The sequence below is a fragment of the Gekko japonicus genome, unplaced genomic scaffold (genome assembly GCF_001447785.1).
Source record: "Gekko japonicus isolate JY-2015 unplaced genomic scaffold, Gekko_japonicus_V1.1 scaffold2688, whole genome shotgun sequence".
Taxonomy (NCBI): Eukaryota; Metazoa; Chordata; class Lepidosauria; order Squamata; family Gekkonidae; genus Gekko; species Gekko japonicus.
The window spans coordinates 167,805-183,510 of NW_015171584.1; the positions used below are offsets into that span (position 1 = coordinate 167,805).

General features: G+C 43.7%; 2 protein-coding genes across 2 annotated transcripts; both read right to left on the reverse strand.

The window, feature by feature from the left end:
* Nucleotides 1-6,133: 6,133 nt before the first annotated feature.
* Nucleotides 6,134-7,330, reverse strand: LOC107117687 (olfactory receptor 11L1-like). Its single transcript, XM_015419843.1, has 2 exons — nt 7,081-7,330; nt 6,134-6,759 (listed from the first exon to the last, which is right to left on the reverse strand). Exons 1-2 carry the CDS (start codon nt 7,328-7,330, stop codon nt 6,134-6,136), a joined length of 876 nt encoding a protein of 291 aa, XP_015275329.1.
* Nucleotides 7,331-13,379: 6,049 nt separating this feature from the next.
* Nucleotides 13,380-14,366, reverse strand: LOC107117688 (olfactory receptor 2AP1-like). Its single transcript, XM_015419844.1, has one exon. It carries the CDS (start codon nt 14,364-14,366, stop codon nt 13,380-13,382), a length of 987 nt encoding a protein of 328 aa, XP_015275330.1.
* Nucleotides 14,367-15,706: the final 1,340 nt, after the last annotated feature.

Genomic DNA, 15,706 nt, shown 5'->3' on the forward strand with positions numbered 1-15,706 from the left:
GCTGGCCACACAACAGCTTGATCACTTCTTCCCTTTTTATTGCTGGATGACTGAACAACAGATTATTTTCCCAAATATGACAAAGTCTGCCATTCAATAACACTTGGTTCTCTGTTGGATATTTGTTTATATTCTTCACAAAGCAAGAAGATCTCCCTTGATGTTTCTTATAATTAATGTTGTAATATGTGGAGAAGGGGGAATCACATAGCACAAATGTGTGTTTTTCCCCCAAAGGGAATTTAAGTCACCATCTACCCAGTTCCCTTGGGCTAGCTGTGTCCATTTATTGCAACAAAAATATTCAACAAAAGTCATGTCACACCTTAAAGACATAAACGTTTTTAATCTGATCTTTTGGGAACTCGAGCCAGTTTGGTGTAGTGGTTAAGTGTGCAGACTTCTGGGAGAACCGGGTTTGATTCCTCCACTTGCACCTGCTGGATGACCTTGGGCAAGCCATAGTTCTGGCACAGCTGTTCTTGAAAAAGAGCAGTTTCTGTCAGAGCTCTCTCAGCCCCATGTACCTCATAGGGTGTCTGTTGTGGGGAGGGGAAGAGGAAGGAGATTGTAAGCCGCTCTGAGACTCCTGTAGTAAAGGGCGCGGTATAAATCCAATCTCTTCTCTTCTCTTCTCTTCTCTTCTCTTCTCTTCTCTTCTCTTCTAGAGTCCACTTCTACAAAAGTTTACAGTAGAATAAAAATGTGTCATTCTTTAAGCTGTCATGAGACTATTTTAATGTGTCCAAACAAGGTACATATGCCAGGATAGGCTAATTCACTTCAGTGGAGCTATTCTGAACTGAATGGTAATGGCAACTGGAAAGTCTTAGAACTGTTGAACTGAAGCCCTTGAATATCATCATATTAGTTGTTGGGATTCATGATGCCTTGACACGGAAATAAGGAACCAGACACCGGAGTCAACGTAAGTTCGGAAACAAACACCTGTCGACCCTCTCTCTCTCCTCCTCGGTGTTTACTTGTTTCCTCTTTTTATTTCCTCACACGCATTTATCACAGTGATTTAAACACCCTGTGCTCACACGCAATTAGTTTCCTCGATACAGGTGGCCATTTTCCCCTTCTCCCAACCCCTTGTGGTCATTTGGCTAATTCGGTGCTGCGTAACTCAGTGAGGCTTGTGGTGCACTTCGGAAGAGTCTGCCTCGCCCGGCTCCTTGATATCGCCCCCGGTATCTTCGCAGCTCCATGGTAAAGCTTCCCGGTTCTTGCGCCTGGCATGCCCCCTCCTTTCTCCCGGCTCTGTAACAGGGATGTCTTCGTACCCCAGGAGGTGTCCCTTGTTCTGTCCCGTCTGGGATGTCCCAGGGATCAGCGCGGGACGCGCCGGTCCCGCCGCAGCGGCCGATACGGCCGCGGAAGAACCGTAGGGATTGGGGAATGGAACAAGAGAATTCCCCCCATCTATGCCTTTATTCCATGTTAAGGTCTCGTGAGTGATATTTAATCTTTGGGGGTTCTACTCTATTGTATTTGCATGCATTAACTGCTTGCCAGCATGCTCTATTATTGTTGGATTTTAAGGCTAATAGTAGATTGGCCCACTTCCTCTGATAAAATAGTTGCTTTTTATTTTGTGTAAGCTCTTGATAGAGATTTCTTTGAGTATGAAAAGTGATAAAATTCCCTAGGTCGTTAGAGGAACGGAATTCACTGTATGCTGCTCTTACTGCTCTTTTGGCCTGCAAACAATCTATGTCAAACCAGGACAAAAAATGATACATCTTCGGCAAGATGGGTTTGGCTAGAGAGCCTATTAAATCAATTATTTGATCAAAAAGGAGGATAGAGTCATTTGGGGATGTTGCGGATGCATTTGTTCTCCCTTTACCCTTCTCTTTGTTGACAATTTTGCAATTGGCTCTAGAATAGAAAGTGATCACTTACCCTTAGAACTCTCTTTAAGTGGTAACAAAGATCCAAGCCTGAACAACTTCATGGTCCCACAGCCTAACTCTCATTCTGTGTTGAGGAAAATAAGATGATCCCCTAATGTGGAGGAGAATCTAACCGCTCTACTTGCTTCTAATGCTGCAGTTAACTTGAAATTGTTATTAACATCCGCAAAGTCCCGCCCCTCAAAGTTCCTTCTCTCACACACACACCCCTCAGTGACCAAGTCTCAAGCCACCTTCTGGAATGGGGAGCTGGCAAAGTCCCCCAGGCATGAGCCGTGGGTCTTCTCCCTTTCTCCACCCTACCTCCCTGGGTTGGTGAAGTCCCTCACCTCAGAGGTCCTTCTCTCTCTCTTGCCCCTCGGTGAGCAGCCCTGGCGACCCAGTGAGCACAACATCGAGCGACGGAGTCCGGCAAAGGCAGAGTCGTGGCAGCGCGGCAGAGCCAGCAGGACGTGAGCCGGAGCTGCAGCTGGCGCGGAGCCGCGCACCAGGATGGGCCTGCCAGAAGAAGCTGCTGGACTGAAAAAGACCTGTTCCAAGGCGCCAGGAGGTGGAACGCCAACACCCAAAACCCGCTTGAAGGAGCCAGATAACAACAAGCCCTGCTGCCTGGGAGCCGGTAGGCAGTCACTTCCCTATATAATGTGGCCCTAGATAGGAAATTGAAATTGGATGTAAACCGTTCAGAGACCCTTCAGGGTTAGGGCGGTATATAAACTGAATGTTAAATAAATAAATAAATAAACCTTCTTCTGAGGCGGGGAGCTGGCAAAGTCTCCTGGGCATGGATTGTGGGCCTTCTGCCCTTTTGCACCCTGCCTCCCTGGGTTGGTGAAGTCTCTCCCCTCAGACTTCCTTCTCTCTCTCTCACCCCTCAGCAACCAAGTCTCAAACCACCTTCTGGTGTGGGGAACTGGCAGAGTCCCCTGGAGCGGCAGGTGCCGGGGGAGTGAATACACCACCACCCCGCATCCCCAGGCTCCGTCCTCCTCTCGGCCAGCTGCTCCTCTCCACCTACCTTTGCTTTCCATGTTCCTCTCTGGAGCTGCCTGAAGCCGAGGTTCCCGCTGGACTGCCAGAGCCTGAAGGGCAGCAAGGCTCCGAAGGGGGAAGCGGAGGGACGGGGTGAGACGGACGAGGCTTTCCCAGCAAGAAGTGTCCAGAGGTGGAGCTGCCCAAGTCCCGGCTGGGAGCGACCCTGCTCAGCTTCGGAAGAGGGCAGGGCAGGGCAGGGCAGGGCAGGGCTTGGCTGGCTTTGCTAAAAAGACTGGGGGAGCAAGACACCACTGCCCCCAAGAGAGGAAGCCTCTGGCCAGTCCCGCAGGGGGAGCCAGCCTCCCCTCCTCTGCCCCACCAGCTGGGGCACCTCAACTCCTCCCACTCACTCCAGCAAGTGCAGTCCTTGGTTCTCTGTCCCTTTCGATGGCTGCTAGCTTGGAGAAATAAAGATCTGTGGGGAGGGGGGGGGGCGCCACAAGCTAGCCTCACCTAGTGCACAAAAAAACTTTGGGCCGGCCCTGCCTGCAGCAGCCATCTTCTCACATTTCTGTCACTTGTGGCAGCCATTTTGTACTTGTATCCAACACCCTTTATCAAAATTCCAAAGTTGCCCAGGTGCTCAAAAAGGCTGAGAACCCCTGAGATAGATGAACCATGGGTTGGATTCTGCCAGCATTTCTGCTTGTGAGAAAGGAAGGGAAGGTCCCCTTTTACCACTATAAAAATTGTGCACGTGGAGGATTGGGCACGTGTGTACAAAAGTCATGTGAGATAGACATGAAAATAAGGAGGAGAACTGGGCAAAGTTGACTACAAAAACTGCCTTGATCCAACTGTGTGTAATTCCACTGTTCTGGCAGCTACTTATATTGTTGATTTGTTTCCATGAAAAATTTGAAACGGTCCTTTTAGGTCTAAAACAGGGGATCTGAGGGACCACCTCCCTTATGAGCCTAGCCCAAGTTGAAGTACTGGTCCCCTGCTATGCATGCAAATATTAACATGGGTGAGACTAGCAGGCAGTGGACTATGCAGCTGGTGGACTATGGAGTTCCTTGCCTCATGAGGCTGATCATTCAACCATTGCTCTGGCCTTCTGGAGACACATAGCAACTACTTTTTTTCTGGAGGTTGTCCGATGTTTATCCCTTCTGCTGTGATCCTTTTAAAACCAATGTACTGGGTTTTGTTGGACTACTTTTTTACAATGCCTAATTGCTGTTTTCACAAATGTTTCTGTGCTCGGCTTCCTTTATGCTAGTTTCATTTCATTTTGTTTGTTTCATTTTCATTTGTAGAAAATCTTGAATACTAGTTTACTGTGCAATCCTAAGTAGAGTTACACCATCTAAGTCAATTCAAGGCAATGGCCTAAGAAGGGATTAACTAGAATCGTACCATTAGTGACAGAAAGGTGCGGTTGAATTTTTCTGAATAAATAAATGTTAGGACAAAATCTGAAAACTGGATATTCCCAGAACAGAACATGCTAAACCACACATAGACATTCCCAATGGCAGTTAGGAGTTTGAGTGTTGGCTTGTAAAATGCAAGGTGAAATTTACTAGCGGCTGTAAGTATACTGCTAGTGTTCTCTCTGAGTTGGATCCAATGTCTACCTTCCTTTCAGTTAAGAAGTTTCCAGCAGAAGCAGCATTTCTCTGAGAGAAGGAGACTCCCTCTTTTTGGAGAAGTTCCTTCACCTATGGGTTCCAACCCCCATAAGAAAGTTGATGTGAGAGAATCGAAGTAGAAAGATTATCTTAGGTAAAGGTGACTTTTGATTACACAACATTTTAATGTAAGTTTTTTATTTTTTAAATTCCCATTATATTTTTGCCTCAAGGGCTCAAAGTAGCATGTGAAAGGTAGAAGAAGAAGAGAAGAAAAAGATATTGAATTTATACCCACCCTTCAATACCCAGAGGAGTCTCAGAGCAGCTTACAAACTCCTTTCCCTTCCCCTCCCCACAACAGACACCCTGTGAGGTAGGTGGGGCTGAGAGAGTTTGGACAGAAACTGCTCTTTTTTCTAGAACAGCTGTGCCAGAACTATGGCTTGCCCAAGGTCATCCAGTAGGTACAAGTGGAGGAGTGGGGAATCAAACCTGGTTCTCCCAGATTAGAGTCCATGCACTTAACCACTACACCAAAACTGGCTCTCCTACACCAAACTGGCATCACAAACCATCATTACGATAACAAACAGTTGAGGTGCTATGAATTATTGTAAAAACGATGCAATCCCCCCCCCTAGAACCTAATCATAAAACTAGTAAAGACCAAGATACATAAAACATAAATCTGTCTCTAACAATGCCAACAGGAGAACTTTCTGCCATTGGAAGTAGTTTCCTTGTAAGAAGTCTTTGTGAGAAGTTCCATGTAAAAAGTTCCACTAGTGGAAATCTCACTTCACTGATGGAAAACTCCTTATGCTGACACTGACAAAAAGTTTATCCATCAGCTAAGCAGAGTCAATCAACAAAGTTCATGGGATGAGACTAAGATCTTTTCTAAACACTTTTACAGGTTTCAGAATTTAGAGGGCTTGTTCTCCCCAGTCTCAGAATTCAGTTTGGCAGAGAGTATTCCAAAGACCAATCTAAAATGTATTACTTAAAAAACATACCAAAATACCATCCCCAATCTAAAGAGATGAAAAATCAGTTTATACAATCAGTTTATACAATCATATAATGTGTATGGGGCTGCATCAATTCAGGATACAGATGAAGGACTGGTTCATCATTATTCTTGAATGTTCCACCCAGATATGTTTCTACCATGATTCTAGATCACAATGAATACTTCTATTTTGATGTGTTTACCTATGAAGAGGTTTGAAGGAAGACAGAGTGGGGTTGAAATGGAGAAGATGCCCCCAAATACAGTAAAGCTTATGGATTTTGCATATGTTCCTGTGAGGCCCAAATTCCCCCATTCACCACAACCAACAGTTACTAATGTGGAAGCCAAACATCAGAAAAACAAAACAGATAGAATCCTACCACTTTTTTTTTCTGCTTGATCTCACTTGACTCCCTTCCTCACTGCAGTTCCTGTCCTGCACAACTTTTGCACATGTAGGATCCACAGTTCCCATCATGTGACCTTGAAAATGGTCAAAAGGGGGCCGGTAATCACTCTTTCACAGATTAACAAACTAGCAGGATCCAACTAATGAGGTAGGCCATAACTAGTGCACTGATTTAATGTGGATTGCCCTCTTTCAGTTTCAAAAAGCCAACTTTTTGAATGCTCATGAAGAACAGTAATTTCCTGAAAACTTTGTTAACAGCTATCTTCACTTCTTTGTTTCTCAGGCTGTATATGAGGGGGTTAAGCATTGGAGTCAGGATAGTATAGGAAATAGAAAAGGTTTTCTTGATATGTCTTAGGTTTCTGGACCTTGGTAGCAGATAGACAAGCATCAAGGTTCCATAATACAAGGCAACAACAGAAAGATGAGAAGAACAAGTGGAGAAGGCCTTTTGCCTCCCAGTGGTGGAGGGAATTCTGAGGATAGCGAGTATAATGAAACCATAAGATGATATGGTGAGGACAAAGGGAGGGAGCGTGAAAATGCAAGCAAATACAAAGGACGAGAGTTCAACTAAATATGTGCTACTGCATGAGATATATCTTATGTCAGGAACAACGTCACAAAAAAAGTGATCAATTTCATTAGGGCCACAGAATGATAATTGTGATATATTCAAAGTCAAGCTTGTGCTGACCAAAATTCCACTGACCCAAGACACAACTGCTAGCTGGAAGCTCAACCTCGCATTCATGATAGTAGCATAATGGAGTGGTTTACATATTGCCAAATACCCAGGGGTCTTGTTGTAGAAAAAGAGCTGCCGGAGCTCATTAGCATAACTCATTAGCATAACTTATTTGCATATGCCACGCCCCCTGACATCACCGGAAGTGACAGAAGGCCACACCCCCTGACATCACCGGAAGTGTGTCAGAAGGCCTGGCTACTTACCCTCCTGCTTCATCCTCATTCCCAAACGGAATGAGGATCAAAGCAGAGGGCGGGGTAAAGAAGGGGGCGGGGCTTCACCACGTGACAGCCCCGCCCCCTAGAGGTTCTCTTCCGGAGCTCCGTACCTGAGAGCTCCCCCCCGACTAGAGCCCTGCAAATACCTGTCACACAACATCATGGAGAGGAGGTAGCATTCAGTACCTCCAAGGCAAGCATAGATGAAAAATTGTATGAGGCAGGCTTTGACAGATATACTCCTTTCCCCTGTCAAGAGGCTTGACAAGATCTTAGGCACAATGGTAGAGCTGCAGCAGATTTCCAGGAAGGAGAGATTTCCCAGGAAGAAGTACATAGGGGTGTGGAGGTGTTTATCAGTCACAACTAGCACGACAATGAGGAGGTTTCCAGCCATGGTTATCAGGTAGATCACAAAGAACAGCAGGAAGAGAAGAACTTGCAAATTTGGGAGATCTCCAAATCCAAGGAGTATGAATTCAGAAACAGCTGATTGATTCTGCCACATTTTCTTTGCAATATACAGCACCTAAAAAAAGTTTAAAAAATAAACACACACACATACAATTCATGGTGTCAGATTTTGAAGCAAAGCATAAAGAGCCCCATGTGTAATGATTTATTCAAACTTTTCTCAGCCACATTGAGCCATTATGATAAATGGCATAAATCATGGCTCATAACAGTGGTTACAGCAAGTCCTGGTTACAGGTGACACCAAAAGGGAGGCAGTCCAATAAATCGGGGTTTCAATCTAGGACTTCTTACTTTAGCTTATTAATCACATTTTGTACTCATTTTGTTTTTCTCTGTTTTGATTATTGGATTTGTCCAGAATTTGGTGTTAATGGATATTGCTGGATTGCATTGACTATTGTGTCTACAAAGTTGGCTAGTGACAATAGATTAACAGTCAGAAAATCCTACATGGGGTGTAAAGATTTTCCCCCCTTTTGAATACAGGAGCACATAGGCTGAATCAGACCAGACTTGCTGTCTAAGACTGTCAGTGGTTCTCCGTGGTCTCAGGCAGAGGTCTTTCACACACTTGATAGATGGAGATACTGGCTATTGAACGTGGATCCTCTACATGCCAAACAGATGCTCTACCACCCCTCTACAATTTTAATCCAAGCATTTTCAATATACTGAACCCCTGGTGCTCTTCTTATCAAATTTACAACTTGGCAATAAATATTGACCTGTCAACTGCACAATGAAATAATCAGATCTCATTACGAAGAGCAAATCTACTTAATCCTCAAACTTTGAACAGTATACATAAGTATTGGTGCTTCTTTTCTTTGCTGAAGTCCATCTGTAAATTAAACATGTTCAGCAGCTGCAGTTCCATCCTTCAACTTCAAAGATCCTGAGAAATTCTATTTGTAGCATTGCAACTAAGACCCTGCTTTTTTATCACCTGTCTAGGAAGCCATAAAGCCAATATATTACTTTCAAGCTCAGCAAACTAAAACTACAATAGCAATTGCAAGGAAATGTGTGTGTAACAGCCTCTGAGCTATGTTAGCTTGCCAGCTTCTCTAATACCTGAGTTTAACCCTAAGACATGAGGATGGCAGACCTCATGCTCATTGTATTCCAGAAGGTAATGGAGGGGAAAAGAAGATATTTCTGCTTTAAGGAGTGGTTGGAAGAAGAAACAAATAGTAAAATAACTGTGTCTTATTTTATTGTTGAATTTAAGTGCTGGATTTGTCATGAGATTCAGTCCATAAGTGAACCCCTGGTCCATGCAAGGTCAGGTTTCAGTACTCCATAAGATACCTGAATCTGCAATAAAAATAATTGATCCTACCTTTGGTGGTTCTTTTTCAAACACCAGGACACAAATGCACACATTGGCAAATGGCTTCTGTTAGAGATTTTCCTCCTGATTTCTTCCAAAGAGTCCAAGGGGAATAGTGTGTCAGAACAAGACCTTCACACAACAGACTGAAGAATAATTCCCACATAGACTGCTTATTTGTGCTCTGTGAAGCAAGGAGAATTTCTCCCTTGATATTTCTGATAATGGACATGTTTAATTGCAGGGGGAAAACAAGAAAAGAACTCACAGTGAATAGTATTTTCAGAAGGGAATTAGACAACGATGTGCAGTGTCCATGTTTAATGGGCCTACACTGCACTGAGTGGAAGCCACAGTATACAGACTTAGGGTTGGGTCCAACCTGATCTTCAGCTGCAGGAAGAAAAGAAAGAAATTGTTCCCTTTGACCACCCAAAAAAGCTCTGCTGCGGATCATGGAACCTACATGCTTGAGCAATTACTCGGTTCGGTTATGTCAAAGGTGGATGTTTTGTTCTTGTTAGATTTCATGCCTACAGGGCCTAAGTGTTGTCTCAACTGTATTATGGAGTACATATCTCGCTTCATGTATGTGATCCAAACACAGAGGGGGTAGAGGCTTGATTCCTCAGAGCTATTCTGTGGTGATGAGCCTCACAGTGGAATTATGTCTATTAACAGCTATTGTGAGGATTGCAGCCATAATACTAACATCTATCTGACTATTTGCCACAGAGATCCATCCTCTAGTTTTGTCTTTTTAGTACTGAAAGATGCAGGCTTTATATCAAAAGATGGCAGTCATCTGTGCTACTGACATCTGAAGGCCAGAAGGTCTTAGGGTGCAAAAAGACATGTGTTTCAATAAATAAATGCTATTAAAAAAAACCCTACCCTGTCCTTAATGAATGATTGCCAGTCTGTTTAGACTGGCAGCATTTTGTACAAGTGAAGTTTTGTGGGGGAATTTCAAGATGCCAGCCTTTTCAGATCCAAACCAAACATGCTGGGAGTCATTCAGTGCCAGCCAAACAGACTGAGTTATTAGCTCACATTTGATCATCATATTTGAACTCAGTGAGTTTACACAGGAGTCTGTTTACCTGTAAGGGTCTGTTTACCTGTCCCCCCTTCCAGCATGGCAAGAGTGATTCACATGTGTTTTCAAATATATCAAGCAAATGGCCAGCAAGGGGGAGAGAAATTCAGCCAAGTTTGTACACCACATTGACTACAAAACTAAACACAACTCACCTGCCAAGTTTGGTGGTCCATAAGCTACCTGTTCTGACTACCTATGCAGAGTACAAAACACAACCACAGGGAGATTGCCAAGCTACAGGACAAGGTGGGTGCACTTTGCTCACCTTGGTTGCTTACCAATTATGTGATTTGATACAACAGGGATTTGACCTCTTTCAGACAACCTCAGACAACAATAGACTGCAGTCAGTCTCAATGTACTTTGGGGCTATCTTTTTTGTTGGCCAATGATAGGCTGTTTATCTGCCCCTTGGCTTCCACATAATAGGTGGGATCTGGCCAGTTTTGGATCCAATCTTGCCTAATTTCTCTCCTTATTACAGATCCCATTCCAAATGGCTTTTGTTCATGCAGTCTTGTGATCCCCAGTACCCACCATTTGGGGTGATCCTGTTTTTCCCAGCAAAAAAGCTGATTAGATAAAGTCTATTACCTGTAAAAAATATGGGTTACATTGTTATCACGTCTGCACATGTTGCAATGTATATAATGTACAACAAAGCAAGAAGAAAATATATGTCACACACCCAATGGATATACTTTGCCATATGGATGAAGAGTTTCTATCAAGTGGGTTAGACACAAGCTGTTGCAACATCCTGTGTGACACATCTGCAAAAAATTTGGGGGGGAGGAGCATTAACAGTTTTGAAAAGCCATCATTATTAGCTTGCCTGGTAGTAACACCTCACATAAAATGCTTTTCCTGTTCTAGGCAATGCTTTGGCTGAATGGTAGAACACCTGAGTTGCATACAGAAGGTCTCAGGTTCAATCACTGGCATCTCTAATTAAAGAATCTCAGGTAGTAGATCTTGGTGAAAAACCTAGAATGCCACTGATATAATAAACACTTTGAGATTTAGAGACCAATGTGGTGATCATATGTTCAACTTCATCAGACTGACCATTAACTAGAGCTCAGTTCAGACAACTGTGTCCATAGCTGAGAGTCATAGTTAGTGAAGTGGCCTGCATTTAGACACTCACGCTAATCACAGTTAGTTTAATTAAAGAGTGTTTGTTTCAGAACCATCACGGCCTATATAGTATTAGTGCCCTGATGGTTCTGAATATGGTGCTCATCAGTGATGAGGACTGAATTGGGGGGGGGGGCATGAATCCTGCTTATGATCTTGCAGAGTTGAAGTGACCTGTGTGCAGGTGTAATGTCCCTGGTATTGATGGCAGTGACATTACATCACTGGCGACAACAGCAGTGAGCCAACAGACTATGTGGGTTGTATCGTGTACAGTAATCAAACAGTGAGCACGAGGTTGCATATTTTTATTGTTTGATGCATTACCATGGATAAAACAACAACGTGACCAGTTCTAATGTAACATTCATTTATCATTAGTAACTAGGGTTGCCAGGTTCCTCCTGGCCACTGGCAGGAGATGTAGCATAGGGTTGCCAGATCCAGGTTGGTAACTCCTACATCTCTGGGCATGGAGACTGGGGAGGACAAGGACCTCAGTGGGACACAATGCCATGGAATCCACCCTCCAGAACATCCATCTTCTCCAAGGGAACTGACCTCTGTAGCCTGGAGATGAGCTGTGATTCCGGGGGATCCCCAGGTCCTACCTGGAGGCTGGCATTCCTATTAATAATGCTACAAAGTTTTTGCCAATATTAAGTGCCTGTGTAATAGGTTTAATTTCACACACAAAAATACAAGCAGTGGAAGCATTCTAGAAGCCTTCTGGTGTCGTGATTCCTGAGTATAGTATGACTGGATCAGCTGGCCACATTTCCTGGGTGACCCACATTAGTAGGAAGTGCTTCCAGCCTATTGTTTTCTGTGGGCTGGATTCAATGTTGCACATATGCAGCAATTAATGGATGAAAGGATTATGGCTGTCTCCGGTGCTCCCTCCTTGAAAGCAGGTAAGTAGGTAGATATAACACTTGAGGGGGAGGAGGATTGATATACACAGCAGAGAGATCAGAAATTGTTCATTGATAGGTGAAATTGACAGTGACCCTCATTTCCTGCATCTGTAAGAATGCACCTGTTGTGTCCTGTTGGTTCTAGACAAGGTTTACTTTGGTCCCTGCCACACGGCAGGGAATTAGGTGCTAGTACCGCGGCTAAAGTGAGCCGCGGCAAAGTTGGGACGGCGCGGCGGGATCTCACAGATCCCCCGAGCCGCGTCGCAACGCTCCCCGGCACGATCAGATGCCGGGGAGAACGCAGCGGTGGGAAGGGGAGCCTGGCGAACTGCGCATGCTCACACATGCGCAGTTCGGCCAGGAGCCGGGGATGCGCCGGCGCAAGGACGCGCCGGCGATCCCACGGCCAGCGTTGCTGCGGCCCTTCGGAAAGAACCACCTCGGGAGGTGGTTCTTTTTCGCCGCGGAGCAACGCTGGAAGGGACGGAACCGGGACGGATCCGGCACGCTCCCCAGATGTTGAGGTGGGATCGTGCCGGTTTGCTCCGCCCCTGTTCCGTCCCGCTTCCGGACCAAATGGGCTCGTATGAACAGGGCCATGAAGTGTTAAACAGGAACAACAACTGCTGCAATAGCCAGTGTAGGGATTAAGCATGTCAGATTAGTATCTGGAAGACCCAGGTTCAAATCCCCACTTGTGCCACGGAAGCTCGTTGGGTGATCTGGGGCCAGTCACACTATCTCAGCCTAACCTATCTCACAAAGTTGTTGTGAGGATAAAATGGAGGAGAGAAGGATGTCAGCCATCTATTGGGGAGAAAGGCCAAAATTCTACCCTTCTACTTCCTGTTCCCTCTCCTACAATACTAAATCTCCCAGCAGGCTGTTGTTTATGGACATTGCTGTATATAAGAACCACAGCACCTAGCCACACTCATTGTATCTGTTACTAGAAATACAACAAAAAGGATTTCTCTGTAGTTTAGGCAGAATTTTAAAGCCCAATATGATGAATTCTATGACCGTTGTTTGATTCTCCTACTGTCTTCTTGCCATGTTTCATATGATCCAGTGTTGTACCCCAGAGGAATCAACACCTAGTACAGTATACATTCATTATCCACATCTAGCATGAATTTAACTGACCTGATGACAAGGAGTTAATGCAAGAAAACATTGGAAAGTGTAGTTGGGTCTGTTAATGGGATGTTGATGGGGTTATCTGTTCTAAGGATGTCATTGAGAGCCAAGGGTCTGCCTTGCCAGGGGTATGATCTCTTTTCTGTGGGTGGGCTACTGGCAGTTAAGGCTCCTTCCAGCATCTTCAATCATTGCTTTAAATAGAAACACTTTATCATAAAACAAACAACAACACATTCACAGCTTTCACAGTGGAAATTACAAACCACAAATTGCTTCTTCCAAAATGCTTCTGTTAACTCAGTCACCCTTGTGGTTTGCAGCTTCTTATTCACTAGTGAGTCATTGTGCACTGAAGATGGGTTCTATGGATTCTTCTGTAGGACGACAGTTTGCTCAAGGCCTTTCTAACAGCCTCTTTGAATTCTCTGTTTCTCAGGCTGTATATGAAGGGATTGATCATGGGAGTCAGGATAGTGTAGAAAACGGAGAAGACTTTGTTCAGATCCTTCATTGCCTTTGGCTTGGGCAATACGTACACAATGATGAGGCTTCCATAGAAAATAGAGACCACAATAAGATGAGAGGAACAAGTAGAAAAGGCTTTGCCCCTGCCACTGTTGGAAGGAATTCTCAAAATGGTGATGATGATGCACACATATGAGGCCAGTGTGAACAACAATGGTGGCACTGCGCATGCAGAGCCCAAGACAGTCATCAGCATTTCTGTCTGCCAAGTGTCACTGCATGAGAGCATTAACAATGGTGCATAGTCACAGAAGAAATGGTCAATTTCATTGGGGCCACAGTAGTTCAGCTGCGAAGGAAAGACTGTTGTAAACACACTAGCCACAATGCCGATCATCCATGAGGCAAGGCATAACTGAATACACTGTTTCTTGTTCATGAGGGTGACATAATGGAGTGGTCTGCATACAGCTACATATCGGTCATAAGACATTGCAGACAAAAGATAGCTCTCAGCTGCAGCCAAAAATGAAAAGCAATAGAACTGGAGGAAACATCCATTAAAAGAAACTCCATGGTAGTCACTTATAAAGCTGGCCAAAACCCTGGGAAGGATTGTTGAAGAGTAGCAGATCTCTAAAAAAGATAAATTCCACAGAAAGAAGTACATTGGCTTGTGAAGGTGAGGATTAGCCAGAACTACTGAAGCTATAAGGATGTTTCCAGCCATTGTTACTATGTAGATCATGAAAAACACACCAAAGAGAAGATTCTGCTTTTCTGGGAAAGTCTTGAATCCTATGAGGACAAATTCTGTGACTCCTGTCCGGTTGTACCAGTCTGTTTTTGCCATGGGTTATTTGATCCAATGACTATACAGGTTCTGCAAAACCAAGTACACTGTTAGAATCCAGTGCATCATATTTGACCTAAGTCCAAAGATACTGAAATTTCATTAGCAGCCCAAGTAAATATCCAAACTGGCTGAATAAATTGTATAGGATATGCAATCTTTCTAGTATCTATGTGAAGGACCAGATAAATTATGCATGCTCTCTCATTTCTGTATTCCCAAGTCATTAGCCATAACAGCAGTATGATAAAAATGATTTATATACAGTTTGTAAAGAACTGCCTGTTTTGTTGTACTCTATACCCAAAATAATGCAATTTTCTTGGCCAGTCAATGGGAGGTAGAATGGAAAAACATCAGTTAGCAACACGTTTCATATGCCCTTTTCTGTTGTTACAACTCAGTTTTCAAAATGTTATACTTCTGAAATATGATGTGAAGCCAGAAGGCCCAAGATAGCATGGAGTCCCATTAAGACTGGTAAAGAAGATAATTATGGCCTCTTGTCAGAAGGTTCAATCAAGATCTCACCAAAGTGAAGATAATGTTTCCAATATATATATATATAACAATTAATGTTTCAAGAATTTTGAGTCAAAGACATTCCAAGCCAAAAGGAACTGCACTGATAACACTAGCTTTCATCAGAGTGGCACTTCAGACGTTACCCAGAATCCACTGGAAACCACTGATTTATACAAATGTGTTTACCATGACCAAATTATGTTCAGCTATAGCAATGCCTTATGGATGCATTAGTCAAGTGATACAAAAGGGAAATTTAAGAAACAACTTTGTATCAACATTTCTACTCTAATTTATAGTACCTGTATTTCACAGAATAAGATACCTTCCTTGTCTGGAGAGCAATACATACAGATTTAGCGGCAGATATATAAGTTTGCCAGTCTTGGGAATCCACAGTAATATAAATGGTAACAGCCCAGGACAACTAGTAAACCGGAAAACAGTCTGACACTCAGCGCTTAGGATGAAATGAAATACAATTTCTCCACTGTATTTAACAATGTTATTTATAATAGCTAATAACACATCCACATTGCTACATATTCTGTCTTTCATATGCACACCCAAGGCAAATTGATCTGTTTGTATGCCCAGAATAAGATTATCCAGTAAAATGGATGAGGATACATTCTAGTATTTGAAATCATGGCATGGAATATCATGTGAAGACACTATGAATAGTAGATTTTCAAGAGAGACTACCACGGTGCTTCAGTATGTTCGTATGAAGTTGTGAACGAAACGAAAATCAACTCCGGGGAGTTTCATCAACCCACTTTTTTTCTGTACTTTTGAACCCACTTTTTTCTGTA

Bases quoted from the DNA above. Each gene is read 5' to 3' on its own strand.
- LOC107117688 (XM_015419844.1), bottom strand. From the start codon at position 14,366: ATGGCAAAAACAGACTGGTACAACCGGACAGGAGTCACAGAATTTGTC.
- LOC107117687 (XM_015419843.1), bottom strand. From the start codon at position 7,330: ATGGCTGGAAACCTCCTCATTGTCGTGCTAGTTGTGACTGATAAACAC. The intron at 6,760-7,080 runs GGTATTTGCAGG...ACAAGACCCCTG, and splicing joins CTCCATGATGTTGTGTGACA to GGTATTTGGCAATATGTAAA.